The 17,701-nt window shown below is 58.9% G+C and overlaps 1 protein-coding gene across 2 annotated transcripts in view; it reads right to left on the bottom strand.

Annotated features, from left to right (window-relative positions):
• Positions 1 to 6,355: 6,355 nt before the first annotated feature.
• PPP1R16A (protein phosphatase 1 regulatory subunit 16A) overlaps positions 6,356 to 17,701 on the bottom strand; it is a 77,714-nt gene continuing 66,368 nt past the window's right edge. For both annotated transcript variants that reach the window (XM_077809686.1, XM_077809685.1), the window contains 7 exons: positions 17,197 to 17,300; positions 15,673 to 15,797; positions 13,083 to 13,208; positions 12,297 to 12,372; positions 10,887 to 11,016; positions 10,123 to 10,285; positions 6,356 to 9,640 (listed from right to left, as the gene is read on the bottom strand). In XM_077809686.1, coding sequence (XP_077665812.1) covers positions 9,170 to 9,640; positions 10,123 to 10,285; positions 10,887 to 11,016; positions 12,297 to 12,372; positions 13,083 to 13,208; positions 15,673 to 15,797; positions 17,197 to 17,300 — 1,195 coding nt within the window. In that variant the 3' untranslated portion in view covers positions 6,356 to 9,169. The remainder of the gene's footprint in view (positions 9,641 to 10,122; positions 10,286 to 10,886; positions 11,017 to 12,296; positions 12,373 to 13,082; positions 13,209 to 15,672; positions 15,798 to 17,196; positions 17,301 to 17,701) is intronic.

Below are 17,701 nucleotides of genomic sequence, written 5' to 3'. Positions count from 1 at the left end.
GAGATGCCCTCTGCCCTGGGATGGAGGGTCTGTGCTAGGGGCTGGGGGACACCCCTCGCAGAAAGTCTGGGGCAATTCCCCTGGAGGGCAAAGTTTGGGGGTGACAAGGGAAGGTATCAGCTCCCCCACCCACAACCTTCATGCCCTGTTCCAAAGGGCTCTGGCAACAGCTGGGCTCAGGGATGCCACTTCCCGAGCCCTGGCCATGCCCTCAGCAAGGCCGGGGGACGGGCACCGTGCCAGGACAGCGCCCCCTCCGCGCAGGGCAACTGGAGTCACAAGGCCAGTTTGGGCTGGGGGCGGGGCACAGAGACTGGGCCCATCCTCCAAGAACCAGGGACAGCGAGAGGGGACCCTGCCCCTGACCACGGGTGGGGTGATACCGCAGAGCGGGTGCAGCGTGACGCTGCTTTCGCTCTCTCTTGGCAGCGTGGGGAGGGACCACGCACACCCCCCCCCCACCCCCAACGAGAGCAGAATCCTGGAATCCCGCCCCTCCCCCTCGCTCCCTGGGGGGCAAGGTGCCACGGCGCCGGTGGAGTTTGAACTGGCCAAGGGACAGACCCGCTCAGGCAGGAGATAAGCCCTGCCGGTGCCGGGCACCACATCGCTCCACCCCCGCCGTCCTCTGCCCCCGGGCTGTGGCACGGATCGGCCTGCAGGAGCAACCGCTGAACTCGCCGACCCCGGCGAGCCCTGCCAGCCCCACAGCCCCCTCCAATGCCCACCTGAGCAGGGCAGGACGGGGGCCCGGGGCAGGTGCGGCAGGACGGGGCCCGGGTGCCAGCCTGCCCTGTGCCAGGGATCAGTGTCTGACTGCTGCAGGCCCCTGACGCAGGCAGCCCCTCCGAGCCCACCCGCGCAGACGGGCAGAGCCGCCCAGGGTCCCGTGCCAAGGGCAGGCCACAACGAAGGGTTTAGTCTCACCCCCGGAGGGGGTCCAGCCCCCTCCGGGCCCTGCAGAGCCCCCAGAGCCCAGCACGTCATAGGAGCCCAAGGCCCTGGACCAGGCTGGCCCCAGCCCAGCGCACTGCAGGGCACTGGGGGAGCAACAACCCAGTGTTCACCCTTCTCTGCCCTGTAGGGAAGTGGGGGACAGGGGCCTGAAACGGGGGCCAAGCGAGAAGGGCAGCTTGGCTCCTCCCCAACCCGAGGGCCCAAAGGGCATCAGCCGCCATTGGACATGGCCCCTCTCAGAGGGCTGCAGGAGAAACCAGCCTGCTCCACACACACGTCCGGGGAAAGGGAAGGGCAATGGAGCAGGGTACGGGGATTAGAGGGGGGTTTCCGGGATGAGGGACAGGGTGCCAGGATCAGAGGGAGGTTTCCTGGGGTTGCAGGGATCAGAAGGGGGTGGCAGGGCCTTAGGATTAGAGAGGGTTTCTGTGGGCAGGACTTGCTCTAGGGCAGAATCCCAACAACCTCCCTGGACCCCCACAGCAGTATCCTGGCTCTCCCAGGCTGCCGGCCATGGGCCAGAGGATGAAAGCTGGCCCAGGGCACAGAGCCAAAGGGCAGCGCCAGCCCCATCCCTCCCCCCATGCACGCAGCTTTGGGGGCAGGGGGATCCTGGCAAACCCAAACCAGCCCCCACAGCCAGAGCGAAGCCCTGGAGTCAGACCCTCCGCCCCCATTGGGCACATGGGACACCAGCCTCTTCTTCTGCGAGCCCCATGTGGGATGCACTGGGCCTGGGCAGCACCACCATCCCAGGGCTTTGGGGCACACTGTCCTCAGCAGGGCTAATGCTGGCCGAGCCACATGCCCCACCGACCTGCAGGCACAGATGTAGGGTGAAGGCTGCCCCCACCCCAGGACTCGGGAAGGGGCGCTTGCCCTGGCTCTCTCTCGCTCACAGGCAGCTCCTCTGAGGGCCAATCCAGGGCAGAGTCCTACGTTCCAGTTCAAAAGCGGCCACTGATCTGGGGTAGGGTTGCCAGGTGTCCGGTTTTTGACTAGAACGCCTGGTCGAAAAGGGACCCTGGCGGCTCCGCTCAGCACTGCTGACAGGGCTGCTAAAAGTCCAGTTGGCGGGGCAGCAGGGCGAAGGCAGGCTCCTTGCCTGCCCTGGCTCCGCACAGCTCCCAGGAAGCAGCCGCCATGTCGGGCCCCTAGGTGCAGGGGGATCCGGGAAGCTCCGTGTGCTGTCCTCACCCCCAGTGTGGGCTCTGCAGCTCCCATCGGCCAGGAACCACGGCCAATGGGAGCTGCGGGGGCAGTGCCCGCAGGCGCTGGCAACATGCGCCACGTAGAGCCGCCTGGCCTCTCCACCTAGGGGCCAGACATGCCAACCACTTCCAGGAGCAGCGCGGAGCCAGGGCAGGCAGGGAGCCTGCCTTAGCCCCGCTGTGCCGCTAACCGGGAGCTGCCTAAAGTAAGTGCCCGACCGGCTGGAGCCCGCACCCCGAACCCCCTGCCCCAGGTCGGAACCCCGTCCTGCACCCTAACTCCCTCCCAGACCCCACAGCCCCTCCCCAACCCCTGGTCGGAACCTCCTCCTGCACCCTAACTCCCTCCCAGACCCCACAGCCCCACCCCAACCCCTGGTCGGAACCTCCTCCTGCACCCTAACTCCCTCCCAGACCCCACAGCCCCTCCCCAACCCCTGGTCGGAACCTCCTCTTGCACCCTAACTCCCTCCCAGACCCCACAGCCCCTCCCCAACCCCTGGTCGGAACCTCCTCCTGCACCCTAACTCCCTCCCAGACCCCACAGCCCCTCCCCAACCCCTGGTCGGAACCTCCTCCTGCACCCTAACTCCCTCCCAGACCCCACAGCCCCACCCCAACCCCTGGTCGGAACCTCCTCCTGCACCCTAACTCCCTCCCAGACCCCACAGCCCCACCCCAACCCCTGGTCGGAACCTCCTCCTGCACCCCAACCCCCACTCAGAACCCCCTCCCCCACCCTAACTCCCTCCCACTACCTGGCACCCCCACCCCAACCCCCTTCCCCAGGGCACAACCCCCTCCCCCACCTTAACTCCCTCCCACTACCTGGCTGCCTTTCCCTAATTCCAGCCCCAGCCAGGTTCACACGCAAGGATGGGGGCTGGGGAGAACTAGAGCAGGGGAACAAGATTGACAAAGGGGAAGAGAGAAGCTCCAATGAATTCAGACTCTCTGGTGATCACCCCCCACCCCAGCAGCTGCTCTAGGGTCCCATGCCAGCAATAGGGCAGTCCCACTCCCAGTGCTAGCAGGTGGGAGTGGGGTGATAGTAGCTCACTGCCCAAGCAGCCCCCAAGGAACCCTCCTGCCATCACACCTCCCCCTCCCCCGTGATCTGGCCAGGCTGACCCAAGGGGAGTGGAGATCCATAGGGACGAACAATGGAGCAGGACACTGCAGGAATGGCTCAGAAATCCCCTGGACCCGGAGAGGTGGCTGCCAGTTCCCCACGGTGTGCAGAGCGCGGAAGGGGCTGGGAGCCAGCAGCGCTGCCTTCCCATGGCCCCTGCCTCTGCTAGAAATGGGGCAGCAGCAGGACGGGGCTCGGGGAAAGACAGTCGGCTCCTCAGGGGCTCAGCGCATCATGGGCTAGAGCGTCTCATTCAATACGTCACTGGTAACACTTCAGCCTCAAACGTTCATTCCCGCAGACTCCCACGTTCCAATGGAAACTGAGGCACAGAGAGGGGAAGTGACAGGACCACGGGCAAAGAGTGAGGTGGGGCAGAGCCAGGCAGAGCAATGAAGGTTACTTACCTGTAACCAAGGATCTGGGAGACAGCCGCTGCATGGCCACACTCATAGGATGCGCCAACAGGTGCCACCTGAATAGGCTCTCACCCGCCTCCCTCGCCCCTCAAACGTCCCAGGGCAAGCGCATAAACCCTGGCATGGTGCTGCAGCCACCTCAGTTCCCTCCCCTGTGACCCCCAACCCCTTTGGTCAGTAGGACTCCGCGGTCGAGGGGCATGGCAGGCGGAGAGTCCGTCTCAAAGAACTCCGGTGACAGGCAAGCAACCTTTGTTTCTCCTTTGAGTGTCCTCTGCCCTTTCCCACTCATGGGCTAGATTAACAGGCAGTACTCGGGTCCAGGCTGATGGGACCACGGGGTCCTAATGAAATAAGGCCTGCAGGGCTGCCCTGCCCAATCTTGCCTCAGACCTAGGTTACAGATGGGAGTGCGCAGTGTTTAGAAAAAGCCCCAGAAGTTGCCCTTGATCTAGTGGCCTGACCCCCCGAGGAAGGGCCGACCCTTTCAATTAATAAACGACTTTAAAACGGTCTGACCCACGGTGACAGGGTTTGTACAGAAACAGCTTTTCCCTTGTTCTTTCTTTTATAAGCAATAAACAAGTTTGGGGACTGTCTGAATTGTTCCGTCCTGTCTAGATAAAGGCTAAAATGCCTCTAACGTCCAGAGCATGTAACAGCCTCTCCAGCCTGAGAAGGGGGCTTGGGGGAAAAACCAGTAAAAAGGTAAACTGGTTTATAGGAAAATCGATCACTTTCGTTAAAAACGTTGGGAGTGTATACGGAGAATTACCTTGTTTTTATGAAAACCTGTGATGTGCGGATCAGCCATTAATGTATGTACACCTGGCGGAGGTGAGGGCTCTTAAAACACTGTCTTAGTAGACAAATGAAATAAATTACAGCTTCCTACACCCTCAAAGGGGGGCGGGAGGGGGCGTCCATCAATTGTGAGAGCTCTATGGGTAAATCCCAAGCTGGCATAGTGAGTTTTAGTGGAGGGTACAAATTATTTAGGCTCTTTAGGAACCTTTTAACTCCATCATTAATAAAATTAATTTGCGTGCGCGCACACCCCGCCCCCTCGTACCCAATACGCTGATATGGCTGAGAGAGGACCCTTTCCTGAAGACAGTGAACGATCTGTTTCCTTTTGGTACCATAAACATTAAAATGGAACTAAGTGGTGCAGCACCTGGCTCTATACCATACATGGGAACCCACAATAAAAATCTTTTCCATTTGTGACAATGATGCTTCCATGTGGACACGTTCCTAGAATGCAACAGCACATTTTGCACCTTGAATGAACCACTTTTCTTCAAACATGCCCACTGTAATTAAATGGAGAGTGTAGATCTGAGTAAGAAACCAGCCCCTGTGGTTGCTACAAGTCCAGGCCAGTGGCAGAGGCTCCATTAGCCCTCTGGACAGGTGAGTTAAGGGCGGATACCATTACCTGGGCCATGCTGGTGCTATTAAAATTACTGTGGCTTCTCTTCTTTATCACTTTCTGAATGAGGGGAAATGGGGGAAGCCCTGACCTCAGTGCATTCGAAAGGCATTTGATAGCGATTCCCTGGCTCTGCCTGCTCTCAAGCAAAATTTCTGACACGTCTGTTGCTACTGGCCACATGGGATGTGTTGTCAGAGGGGCCCCTAAACTGAAGAGGTGTTTTACTGTTTCGTCCTTCAAAGATCACTTGTGCATCTGCCATACTGACCAACTCAGACAGTTTTCTCCCCGCTACATGGATTGCTACTGGATGAACCTTGTAACCGATAAGCCAGCTCCAAAGGCTCTTTGCTCCAGGTGTAACCGTAAAGAACGAGTCCCCCCTTGCTTGTTCTGAGAGCAGGATGCCATCGGATTGTAAATCACCACCTGAACCACCCTGCGTTTGACTTCGTAGACAAGCTGATTGCTCTGCCACCTAATCACGGAGCTGAAAGATCCCCGAGCTTCACCCAACACGTGGTTCGAGGGAATGGAGGCAGCTGGCGTGCGACCCTCCTTGAAACCCTCACCCTGGCATGGGCGACCGTCACTGAAGAAAGGGTGAGTGAGGCGCGTCTGCTGGCTCGAGTTCTACCTCTCCCTGAGCCGGAATACGCAGAGTACACTCAAAGGAGAACCCAGGGTCCTGGATCCATGTCCTGCTGTGACCACTAGACCCTTCTTCCCTCCTAACGACCATGCCTGTGAGACCATCTTGTTAGCAGAACACTCTGTCCCAGCCCCACCCAGACGCAGTGAATGGGAACATCTGGAACCCAGGCCTCCCTGCCTCTCAGGCAGAGACAGGAGCAGGACTGGGGCGTTTTCAGGCTACTCTGGAAGGCTGAGTGTTAGGAATCCCAATACTCCTGGGTGCCAGGGTGCTAAGGGTTAATGGCTGCCAGTGACAGCACCCACCGCTAAGGTGAGCCCCACTCTGCAGCCCAATTGCTCAGGGGTGTGGATCCTGAAGGCCCATCCCCCGTGCAGAGACACACCCTGAGCTGGGGTGGCAGAACACCCAGCAGTGGATCCTTGCATTGCCTGGGTCCAGGGAGGGGCAGCCCAGCTCTGTCTAACTCATTTCTTTCAGGGGGTGGAGGCGGTTAGTCCTGATGGGGCAAGGGACACATTTGGGCCCAAGCACAAGGGCTGCTCACTGCTCCAATGCTGGTTTATTGTGGACAGGAAATAAAGAGACAACAGGAGCTACAAATCAAAACCTGGAGAGATCAAGAAAGATTGTGCCAAATAAAGTATAAAATCAGCACCTCCGAACCCGCCGGCGGGCAGCTCGACTGGGCTGGAACCAAGGCTACAGGACTCCTTGGAAATGGACTTTGTGATCAAAGGAGAGTGCTCCATACAAAACGAACAAACACACCGTGTACAAACACACCGTGCAGAGTCCGGTCCCGGCAGGGGATTTTACGCCAGCCGCCATCGCTGGCGAGCACAAGCCCCAGAGCCTAGCAGAGGCCCAGAGCTCCCTACAGTTGTATTCTCCCAGGGGCAGGCAGGAGGCTCTTGGAGCAGAACCACCATGGGAGGAAAGATTGCACTGGCCCCGCGGTCAGTACAAGTTCAGCCTAGAGATGCTCTCTCCAAGCTGGAGGGTCAGAGCTGAAGGGGGTTCCCCAGAGGATTCAAAGGTGAGGTTCCTGCTTTCCCCCAGCCAGTGGGCAGCATTACATCCAGCTGGGCCCTTGCTAGGGCTGATCTTCGGCTGGGGAGATGGGGCTGGCTGATGCTTCGCAGGCCGTGAGGGGTGGTGAAGAACAGAGGGACGAGAGGCCTAGCACGTGGGTTTGAATAGCCACAGCTGGATGCAACGGGGCAGAGAGGAATAAGCGAGCGGGGACAATCCCATCTAGGGGATAAGCTATTGCAAGCCACGAGAGCCACCCCCCAGAGGGACGCCACCCCCCAGCCAGCTGGATCCCAGAGAGCGGCATGCTCCTGATTGCGGCTGAAAGGCGAGAACATTTCTAGCTGAAGCTCTTCCACTTCCACTCCACCCGCCTCCTGAAGTTCTAATCGTAGAGCCCGGCGCCGGAGCAACAGCATGGCAGGCCGAGAAGGCAGAGTCTGAGGCCCTACGTCAACGGAAGTCTGCCATAGCCCCCCCAGTCATTAATAGAGAGGGACAGGCCTCCAGGTTCCAGCATGCCACCCTCCGCAGCAGGCCAAAGGGGCTTTGCTGAGCTCACCTGGGAGTTGGCACACTGGGCCTGGGCCCCTGAGGGCACCCCTCAATGGGCGAGAAGCTGGGGTAGCCCTCGGACGCCTGAGATGCTACCAGTGCTGCCCTCGGGTGGAGGTGCGGGGTTCAACATAAGGCTCCTGGGAGCCTCATGCAGCAGGAGGACAAAAACATGTCTCACCTGCGCAGGGAGGGGACACGCGGTGGGCCGGCGTTTCTGCAGAGAACGGGAGAAGAGAAGGGTGCCATCGGCATGCCCTGGTCGAGCCCCGTGTAAGCAATGGGGAGCAGGAGGCGCTGTCCAAGACTGCTCCCATTTCGAGCGCTGCTCCGAGGGCCCAGGCACGGGGCGGCTAGAGACCATTACAGATTCATCAGCCTCCACAGCTCCCGCTCTGGCAGATGCAGACGCTGAGCCCTGGGAAGCGCCATGGCTTGGCCAAGGCCCCAAAGGACTGTGGGTCCAGAAACCAGCTCCCATGTCCCGCTCGCAGGCCGTGTTTCCTGGGGAGATCAGCCAGCACAAGAGGCTGTGCTTGGCCTGGGGTGAGGTGCTTTGCTGAAGTGATTTTACTGCTGAGAGCAGGAGCTCACAAGGGGCTGGGCACACAGCCCCACACCAGGTGTCCTCTGGGGGGGAGGGGAGGGCACACAGCACCATGGTGTGGTGTACCATGGGGGCACAGGGGTTCAGATTAATGTAGTTAAACCCACACAAACCCACTGTGCAATGTGGACACATACTGGTTTACAACGAGCTTCTATCCACGTTGTTTGGGGCGGACCCACATCAGACTTGCACTGATGTGGTGAACTCAGCATCCATCCGCACCTTTGGCTGTTTCAGTGCAAGGCTGCGTATGGCCGCGCTGAATTCAGAGTTCAGTTTAACGCCGCTGGAAGAAAAGATGGGAATTACAGCCGACGGCCTTGTTCCAGCGCACGGCCAAGCGCAGTCCAGCGCTTCCTTTAGTGAATCCAAGCCAGTGAGTGTGATCTAAGCCAGTTGTAAGCCACCACAAAGGGCGTGCATGGGGACCTACACGGCTTTCCATCCTGTTTGAAATGCACGTTTGTTAAACCAGGACAGCTCGTGTGCAGCCCAGGCCTAGGATGGGACTGCTGGGCTACAAACTCTGTGTAAAGAGAAACGTTCTCACCCCATTGCAGCCGTTTGCCTTCGTGTCAGGTAAGCATGGGGACATCCCCTCGCCCCCCAGTGCTGTATGCGTGGTATACACTGTGCTCTGAGGGCTCCCATAGGTTTTCCACTCCTTCCTGCGAACCACACGCAGACCCCAGACAGACAGACAGACACCCTGGGAGGGACCCTCCAACTGACCAAAAGTGGCCCAGCATTTTACACAACATTCAACGCCACCAGGTCCAACAGAGATGCAGCCCTCTGCAACTGCAGCTCCCAGCATGCAACGTGCTATGGGCTGACCCAAGCAGGGGCTGGCAAATTGCATGCGGGGAGCCGTAGACAGTCCAGGACACAAATCTGTACTGACAACGAAGGTCATTGCATTCTGCTCCCATTTGGGCAGGCCTCTGGCTCCCAGCCTGCTGCCCACGACGGGGCGCTTGGATCCCGGCCACTGATCGGTGTCTGGGTCTGGAACATGGATGAGTCCCTGTAAGATAAACCAGCTCCCAGAACCGACGCTGCTGCAGCGTTCCAGAGGCAGCCCCCTGGGGCATTGGTGCCATCGGTCAATGCCAGGGAGGGGACACACCCCACCAACACCTTCTCTTGCCAGCGCCTCACATCAGCTTACAGCATCTGTTCTTCTCAGCGGGGGTCTCCTCGGCCGGGGCCGTCAGCTTCAGAAGAGGTGGGTCGCCACTGGCTGCCGTGTAGTAGACAGAGTTCTGCTCCACGTCCAGGCGGGGATGACTGCTGCTGCGCAGGGTCTCAGCGAGGCCAGGCGCGAGGGGGCCCTCACCCTCGGTGGGAGGATAGTCCTCTGGATGGTGTCGCTGGAGCTTGGCTGCTGCCCGCTGGCGTTTGAGGTCCGCTAGCGTGTGGTGGGACTTCTCCTTGCACAGGTCGGCCGACAGCTCCTCTTGGGTGGCCAGCTGGTAGGAGATGCTGCGGTCCAGCCTCTTGGAGTAGAGGTGTTTGGGGGGGCCAGGGGCAGAAGAGCCCGCAGTTCCATTTCTCTGGCTCAGTCCCAGATTCTGATGCTCGTCTCCCACCAAGACCCCTGGACCTGCCACTTCTGCCTCGGCGCCCTGATGGGGAGGAGAACAGTACAGTACTCAGCCTTCGATCTGGACACCTGGAGCCCTGCAGGAATCCATTGGGGGGTCCCACTAGCACAGGCTTGGGGCTGCTGGGGGCACATGGGGCGCTGGGAGGGAAGTGCTAAGGGCTGCCAGGGGAGCAGGACCTGGGACGTGCTCGGGTGGTTTAGGCCAGTGATACTCGGTTCCAACCACATGGGGCACCCAAGAGCCTTGTCCAGGGCTCTCGGAGCCTGCTGCTGCTGGGTGGAGGCAGGAGCCCTGAGCATCCATTCGGGGTGGGAGTAGCAGTGAGGGGGGAACCCACCTCTCCTCTCCCTGGAGCTGAGAAGAGGGACAGGAGACAGACATGCTCAGCGCCAGGCAGGACCATGCAACGCGGCCGTCTCACTCCAACACGGCGTGCCAAGGGGCTGCAGGGAATGTGGGGGTGCCGTGGCTGTCCCCACTAGGGCGAGGCCCCTACTCACGGAGAGGTGCTGCTGGAGCTCAGCGTCCGTTTGCTTGTCCTCGTCCTCAAGCTCAGCCTCGTTCTCCCGGTGCTCCACCTGCTGCCAGACGATGGCCTCTTTCTCGTGCTCCTTGCGATACAGGTTCGTGCGCTCCGTCACACTGACCCGCCGCACCACCTTCCTGGGGACAGCAGAGAGCAGGATCAGCATGGCTGGAAAACAGGGGAGTGCTTCCCGCCAGGGAGTGAGCCAGTGCCGGGCAGATGAACGCCAGGGGCTGACCTCTCCACAGCTGCTATTCGGTTGGGGGCAAACGCCTGCGGGACATTCATTTCCAGCTGGTGCTGAAAAGCGGAGCGGATGGTGCACGGACAGGCCCAGAGATATCCTGCCACTGGCCTGATCACTTATCTTTCCATGGTTACGGATGAAGGGGATGGGCACAGATTATATTCAAGCCGTTCTACACATTTAAAAGGCGTGGTTTTGCTGGAGCCTGCTCAGCTGGCGGGGGAGGGTGGTGCCTGGGTGCCCATTAACAGCAGCCCCGATGGCAGCAGAGCGCCATCGTGTGTTCAGTTTGGGCACAAAGCCGGTGGGTGCAGGGGACATCAGAGCCTAGCTGCGGCTAAGGTGCGAAGGGTCCGGAGCTCAGATGACGGGAAGCCTCAGCTGAGTTCCCCAGATCTGCCTGGCCCCTGGGAATGAGGGTCCTGCTCTGGGGTGGCCTCTTCCCCCTGCGAGGGAGGCCAGCTGTCCGTAGCGGTCCCCCCCAGCCTTACCCTCGGCTGCCAGCGCTGGAGGTGCGTCGCTGCAGCAGCGACTTGTGCTTGTCGTGAGACTTCATGATGACATCATGCTTGTGCTTCAGCTCCAGCAGCTTGGCCCGGACCTCCTCATCGCCGCACACGTCTGCCAGGGTCACATGGGGGAGGGACGGGGGGTGAACAGCCATGTGGCTCCAGAGCAGAGCCAGCCCCAGGCATGCACTCTGCGCCCCTCCTTCCCAGCTCTGCAATCCCGCCACGGCAAGGATCATCCACTCCCTGCCCACTGGGATCTCCTCTGCTGCCACCCCCCTTCTCAGGCATTCCTGCCTCTCCAGCTCCCCTGCTACCTCCACTCTCCTGACTGACCGCTGAGCCACGCAGCCTCCGGGATGGTCCCCCCTCAAAGCACTCACTCTGCCCTTCTCATCCCCTGCACTCCGCCAGCCCACCTCACTGCTCACAGAGGAGTACACACCAGCAGAGCAAGCAGGGAAGAGGAGTATGCCAGGGAAGGGGGGAACGTTTGGGGCAGAGAGCAGATGACGTGGGGAGAGATGGGAAAGGGTCTTCAGACGGCAGGAGCTCCTCAAACACCAGCCTCTTTCTGCTCTCTCACCTGCCCCCGATCCTCCTCACACCCCACCTCTTCTCCCCAGCCCAAGAGCCTAACCATGCCGACAAAGAGAACCGAATCAGAACTAAGCCCCAGCCTTCCAGCATACCCCACGCCCAGTCTGCCTCAACCTCTCTGTTGTATCTGCCTTTCCCCACCGCCTGCCCCCTACACACTGTGCTTGGGTTAGCCTGTTCAGGCTACCTGGCTAGGCAGTGTCACATGATCGTTTATATGCTGTCTGCGTGTATTGGTCATTTGCATTATGTTTGCGGACCATAATCCCATGCTTGGGACTCTGGCTCCCTAGGCACTGGAGGTTAGGCGAGGGGGCAGGTGGGCTCTGTGCTGCTGAGCCCCTGGAGGATGGAAGCCCCAGCAGGACTGGGAGAAATGGGGCATTTTCACTCTCCCGGGCGGGTTTGGAGGAGCAGGTGTGGAGGCGGAAAAAGGAGGTGGGGCTGGGAAGGACCCCTGCTGATCCCCGAATGGAAAGCATGGCTTTGAGGTGAGGACAGAAAGGGGTCTGAGGCCTTTCAGGGGGTTCAGGATGAGGTGGGATTGGCAGCAGGAGTGGCTGCAGGGTCCTCGGAATGCACTGCTGGGTTGGGGAGGAGCCTGCCACACGAAACACAACAAGGCACCTCGGAGGATTTGCAGAGTCAGAAAGTCCGTACTGTCCCCATCACCTCCCTGCTCCACTCCCCTCCCCATCCACCTCCACCAGCCTCTGCCTCCCTCGGTCTCTCCCCTTCCCTTGCACCCCTCCAGCCTCCTCCATTCCCTACTCTCCTAACGGCTTGACTCACCCAAGGGCGTCTCGTCCAGCACAGACTTCCCATTGAGATCAGCTCCATGGGCCACCAGCAGCTCCACCAGATGGATCTGAAGGCACCAAGGGAAGTTGCCTTTAGCGAAGCAGGAAGAATCTAACACACAAACCTGCTCCGCCCCCGAGCTGAGAGGAAAACGCCCCTCTGCCCCCATCACCACCCAGCTGGGAACTGCGTATGCCAGAAGCGGAGACGCTGCAGCCTCTACAGATCAGCAACCTCCTGCGTCCTGGGCCTGTCGGCTCCCACTGCCATAATGACCTGGGGGGTGGGGGGGGGAGTTCACAAGTGGGACCCGCATGCCCTGTGCCCGGCAGGAGGGAGATTTCTAGCACCCCCTGCCCACCCCCTCCCCCATCCACAGCACGTTCCGATTCCTGACTGCTGAGCTGCAACTGGAGGCGGCCACCCATCCTTTACAGCAGGCTTTCACCTGAGCTCCCTCCTGCCCATTGACACCCCAGGGCCCTTCGGGAGGAGTTGGGGTGGCCCTGTGCCCAGCACCCCACTCTCAGTAGCCATCGCTTCCATATGCCTGGCCCCCGCACATTCCTACGGAAAGCACGCTGGCAGGCCCGACAGCAAGGGAATGCCGTCCATGACCAGTGCTGAGGTGGCTGTGCCGCTAGGAGGCGCTGTACTCCACCACTGGGAGGATGTTCTAGGGTCGGAAATTCCCAGTAGGAACACTCCGAGTTACCAGCTGCCCACCCCTCAGCCAGTGGGCTAGATGTGCATTCTCACCTGCCTACAAGTACTCACCTGCCCCCAGCAGGCGGCAGCATGGAGGGGCTCCCACCCATCATTGTCCTTCGCGCTCATGCTGGCCTTGTGTTCCAGCAGCAGCTCGGCAGCTTCCAGGTAGCCATTTGCCGAGGCAATGTGCAGCTGCAAAGCAGAAGTTGCCAGCGCTAGAACCCCGGGCCAGGCCCTAACGCCAGGGCTGCTCTCTCTGGCAAAGCTTGGCTGGGATGGCTAAACCAGCAAACCTGCTCAGGGCAGATGCTGCTGACACCTGCAAAGAGGCGGTTTGCTGGGACAGCTTATACCAATCCCAAGTGAAATAAACGATAGCAGCATCCAAGTGCCTTGCCCAGTATCGCTGCATTGACACTAGGGTTTATGCCAGTAGAGAAGCGTTACAGAAAGTAAAATAACTCCCCCCGCTCCCCACACTGGTGTTACTCTACCGTCGAAGTTGATGACACTAAACTGGGAGGAGAGGTAGATACGCTGGAGGGCAGGGATAGGATACAGAGGGCCCTAGACAAATTAGAGGATTGGGCCAAAAGAAATCTGATGAGGTTCAACAAGGATAAGTGCAGAGTCCTGCACTTAGGACGGAAGAATCCCATGCACCACTACAGACTCGCGACCAAATGGCTAGGCAGCAGTTCTGCAGAAAAGGACCTAGGGGGTACAGTGGACGAGAAGCTGGATGTAAGTCAACAGTGTGCCCTTGTTGCCAAGAAGGCCAATGGCATTTGGGGATGTATAAGTAGGGGCATTGCCAGCAGATCGAGGGACGTGATCGTTCCCCTCTATTCGACATTGGTGAGGCCTCATCTGGAGTACTGTGTCCAGTTTTGGGCCCCACACTACAAGAAGGATGTGGAAAAATTGGAAAACATCCAGCGGAGGGCAACAAAAATGATTAGGGGACTGGAACACATGACTTATGAGGAGAGGCTGAGGGAACTGGGATTGTTTAGTCTGCAGAAGAGAAGAATGAGGGGGGATTTGATAGCTGCTTTCAACTCCCTGAAAGGGGGTTCCAAAGAGGATGGATCGAGACTGTTCTCAGTGGTAGCAGATGACAGAACGAGGAGTAATGGTCTCAAGTTGCAGTGGGAGAGGTTTAGGTTGGATATTAGGAAAAACTTTTTCACTAGGAGGGTGGTGAAACACTGGAATGGGTTCCCTAGGGAGGTGGTGGAATCTCCTTCCTTAGAGGTTTTTAAGGTCAGGCTTGACAAAGCCCTGGCTGGGATGATTTAGTTGGGGACCTGTCCTGCTTTGAGCAGGGGGTTGTACTAGATGACCTCCTGAGGTCCCTTCCAACCCTGATCTTCTATGATTCTATGAAGTTTCTAGTGTGAACTTGGGCTCAGATGGAGACCAGTCAGTTCCATCTGGGCCTGTCCCATTTGATCAGCAGTCTCCAGAGACAGAAGGGTATGGGGTCACCTCCTTCCCTGCTGTGATCAACAGGCCAAGGAATGGGCACAGAGGGGACAGCTAGCGAGCCAGCTGGCCATTCTTCCCAGGCCACACCCAAGCAGCTCTGCAACAGGAGCCAACATGCTGTGCAAGGAGGGGGTTCCACTGTGAACTGGATCCTCCAGAGGCAGGCGCATGCAGGGCCTTGAGTATCAGGGCAGAGAGAGCTGGAGTGCGCGCTCAATGCGTAGCCAGCGCAGAGCATGGTGCATCGGGGAATGTCTTCACAGCACCCCATGCGGCTGAGGAGACGGACTGCTGCATTTTGTACTAGCTGGTGCTTTCTCAGGGCATGCAGCTTCTGGCAATGCAGGGTTGAAATGATCTACCCGGGTGGTCGCAGACATGTGAGCCTGACGGGAGAAGGGCAGATGTTCTGGCCAGACCCAGGGGGAAGTGGGAGGTTCTTGCTGCCATGGCTACCTTGACTTCTAACAGCTCTGAGGGATCCAAATGGACCCCAAGACCGTGGACTGCGTCTGAGCACTCCGATATATGAGCACATGGACTGGGACTCTGCAGGTGGAGACAAAGTGGCCCCAGATGGCTCTCTGTGGGCTCGGACTGAGCCGTTTCAGTGCATTTGTATTCACTGCACAGCCTTTAGGTGGGATGGGAGAACCCAGTGCTCAGCAATGGCAAACGTAGCAGGATGGACTTGCCTTGTCTGCGGACAGGAGATGGTTCTCCACCAGAGCCACAGGCGCTGTCCTAGGCCCCAGGACTGCAGCAGCTGCTGGGGGATGTGGAGACTGGGTTTTGCTAGCTTTCAGTTTGGCTTGCTTAGAGGCACAAGTGGTGGCCCTGACTGCTGGCAGTGCTTCCACGGCTATTGGTCTGAACAGGCAAAGTCCTTGGAAGGAAAAGCTAGTGGTTCCGGCCCTGCTGCTGGTGGCCTACGAGGCGTCCCGCATGCAGAGGAGCTCCAGAGCAATGGGTCAGTTCTAGTTTCTCCCCAGCCACGGCCGGATTGAGTATGTTCACCAGTGCTTTGTCCCCCAAGAGGTGGGGCTTGTGCTGCCTCCCTAAGACCAGTCCCCCACTCCGTGTTCCCCAGCAGCCATGGTCTCCTGCGCCTCACTTCTCGGGCAGAGCTCTCCCTAGCTCTCGGCACTATGACCGGGGAACTTACCAGAGTGGCACTGTGGTCAAGTGGAGTGTTCAGATCGGCACCTGCCTGAAGCAGCTTTCGGATATCTTCCACCATGCTGTGCTCCGTGGCGGCTCGGGCCTCCTCAATCGCCTCCTGAGTTATTCCTACACAGAGAGTAAGTGCCAGGAGGGTAGCCATGGCAGATGGGACTGGGGGCTGGCCTGTACCCCAGCAGCAAGGCTGGGAGGTGTTTGCTTATTGGACTCCAGGCCAAGGACAATGCTGGTTTCTTACAATCTGCACTCGTCTACCCAGGAAGACGCGCACACATCCCTTGCCCAAAAGCAGCCATCTGTCCTTGGTCATCTACTCTGCACCATACCTGAGTGACCTACTCCACTCCCATGGCTTTGCTTCCATCTCATTGCTTACAAAATCCACCCTTTCCCCTGGGTCGCTCCCCTCTGCTTAGTCTCCCATCTGTACCTGTGTCTCCAACAACTGGATCCCCACCATCAATCTCCCCCCATTCCCAGTTTTCCCCCAGGCCCTTCAACATCTACCTTCCACATCAGGGGCCAGCTCCTCCCTCCTCCCCTTCAGGGCTCAGGCCCACATTCCCCTGCTCCCTTGTCTCCCTCCACTAGCCTGCTTACCTAGTTTGACTTTCTTTCACCCTTAGCCATTGCCCATGTCGCCCTCGCTCCGTGGGACGTCCTTCCTGGTCCTGTATGCCAGACAACCCGAATGCTGCTCCTTCAAACCCCTCCTCAGAACCCATTTCTTCCACCAGCTCCGCCCTTGCCCCGCACTCCTGCATCAACTTGATGGGTTTTGTACATAAACAAATGGATGTGTTTGGTGCAGGTAACTCTCCTCGCCTCAAAGTATGCGAGCTTCCCATTACTCCCACTCCCCTTGCCAGCTAGCAATTCTCCCTGTGTCTAAGCGGGGTTTATTGAACGTAGACTGGTGGCTCTTCATGGGGATGATCACTTCTGTCTGTCGCCAAGTGCCATGCACACCCATGGCACTGTATAAATAACAAAAGGAGCAAGAAATCAGTGGTCTCTATGCAAGAGGCTCATCACCCACCAGGAAATCTCCGTGGTTAAGAGGAAGGAGACTGCTAAGAGGGTTCCCTACAGCCCTTTCCCAGCCCAGCCTGGAGCCATCAAGCAGGGGAGGAGTCAAAATCTGGATCTTAAGAAGTGATGCTCCTTCATTCTAGGATGTCTCTCTGTGTCAGGAGAGCACTAGAAACAGAAGCTGCGCAACGAGAGAACCCAACACAGATCTTACTGGAAGGTAAATGGGGCATTCTGGGTTGGACACTGCTGCCAAGGCGCCAACCCGCCCAGCCCTGACAGTGGCTTGCTGCACCATGGAGGGGGCTTGCAATGCCCGAACAGAATAGGACAGCCGGTGCGGGGGACGGACAGGGGGGGGGGGGGGGGGAAACGACACGACGACCACACCCAGCAGTGTGTGAATAACCATGAAACATCAATGTGACAACAGGGAAAGGGAATGAGACACCAGCCCAGGATTGGGGAGACTCACCCTGATCTGCCATGGCCGTTTCAATGTAGTCCAGCGTCACATCGTCCTCGCAGAGGTCGTATGGCATGTTCCCGTCTGTGTTCACGGCCAGGAGATTGGCACCACTGGGCAGGGGAAGAAGAAGAAATAAACAGTGAGGGAACAAGGCAGGTGGCTACCTCTCTGCTGTGTCCATGGTAATGCCATGCACAGTACCCGCGTGCCGCTGGGCAGCTAGCGTAACAGATACAAGGAGCTGTTTTTATTAACGAGCCACCAACGGCTTCTGGAAAACATTCTCCATGGGCATGATTCTGCCTGTCTTGTAGATTGGGTTTCTTGTCCCGCCTCCACTATCAGCCAGGGACGGCTGCATGAAACAGGATCCTTGCTCCTCAAGGGTCTGGCTGCTGCTTCTTCAGCAGAGCCCTGCAGTCCCCCTCTGGGGCACTGCACTCCGCTCCGGCACCACCCCATGTGATGGGCATCGGCAGGGACGGCTGGACTCCACTGGGGAAGGAGCAGC

Source organism: Eretmochelys imbricata, chromosome 2, assembly GCF_965152235.1.
Source record: "Eretmochelys imbricata isolate rEreImb1 chromosome 2, rEreImb1.hap1, whole genome shotgun sequence".
NCBI lineage: Eukaryota > Metazoa > Chordata > Testudines > Cheloniidae > Eretmochelys > Eretmochelys imbricata.
This window is presented reverse-complemented; position numbering and strand designations above follow the sequence as displayed.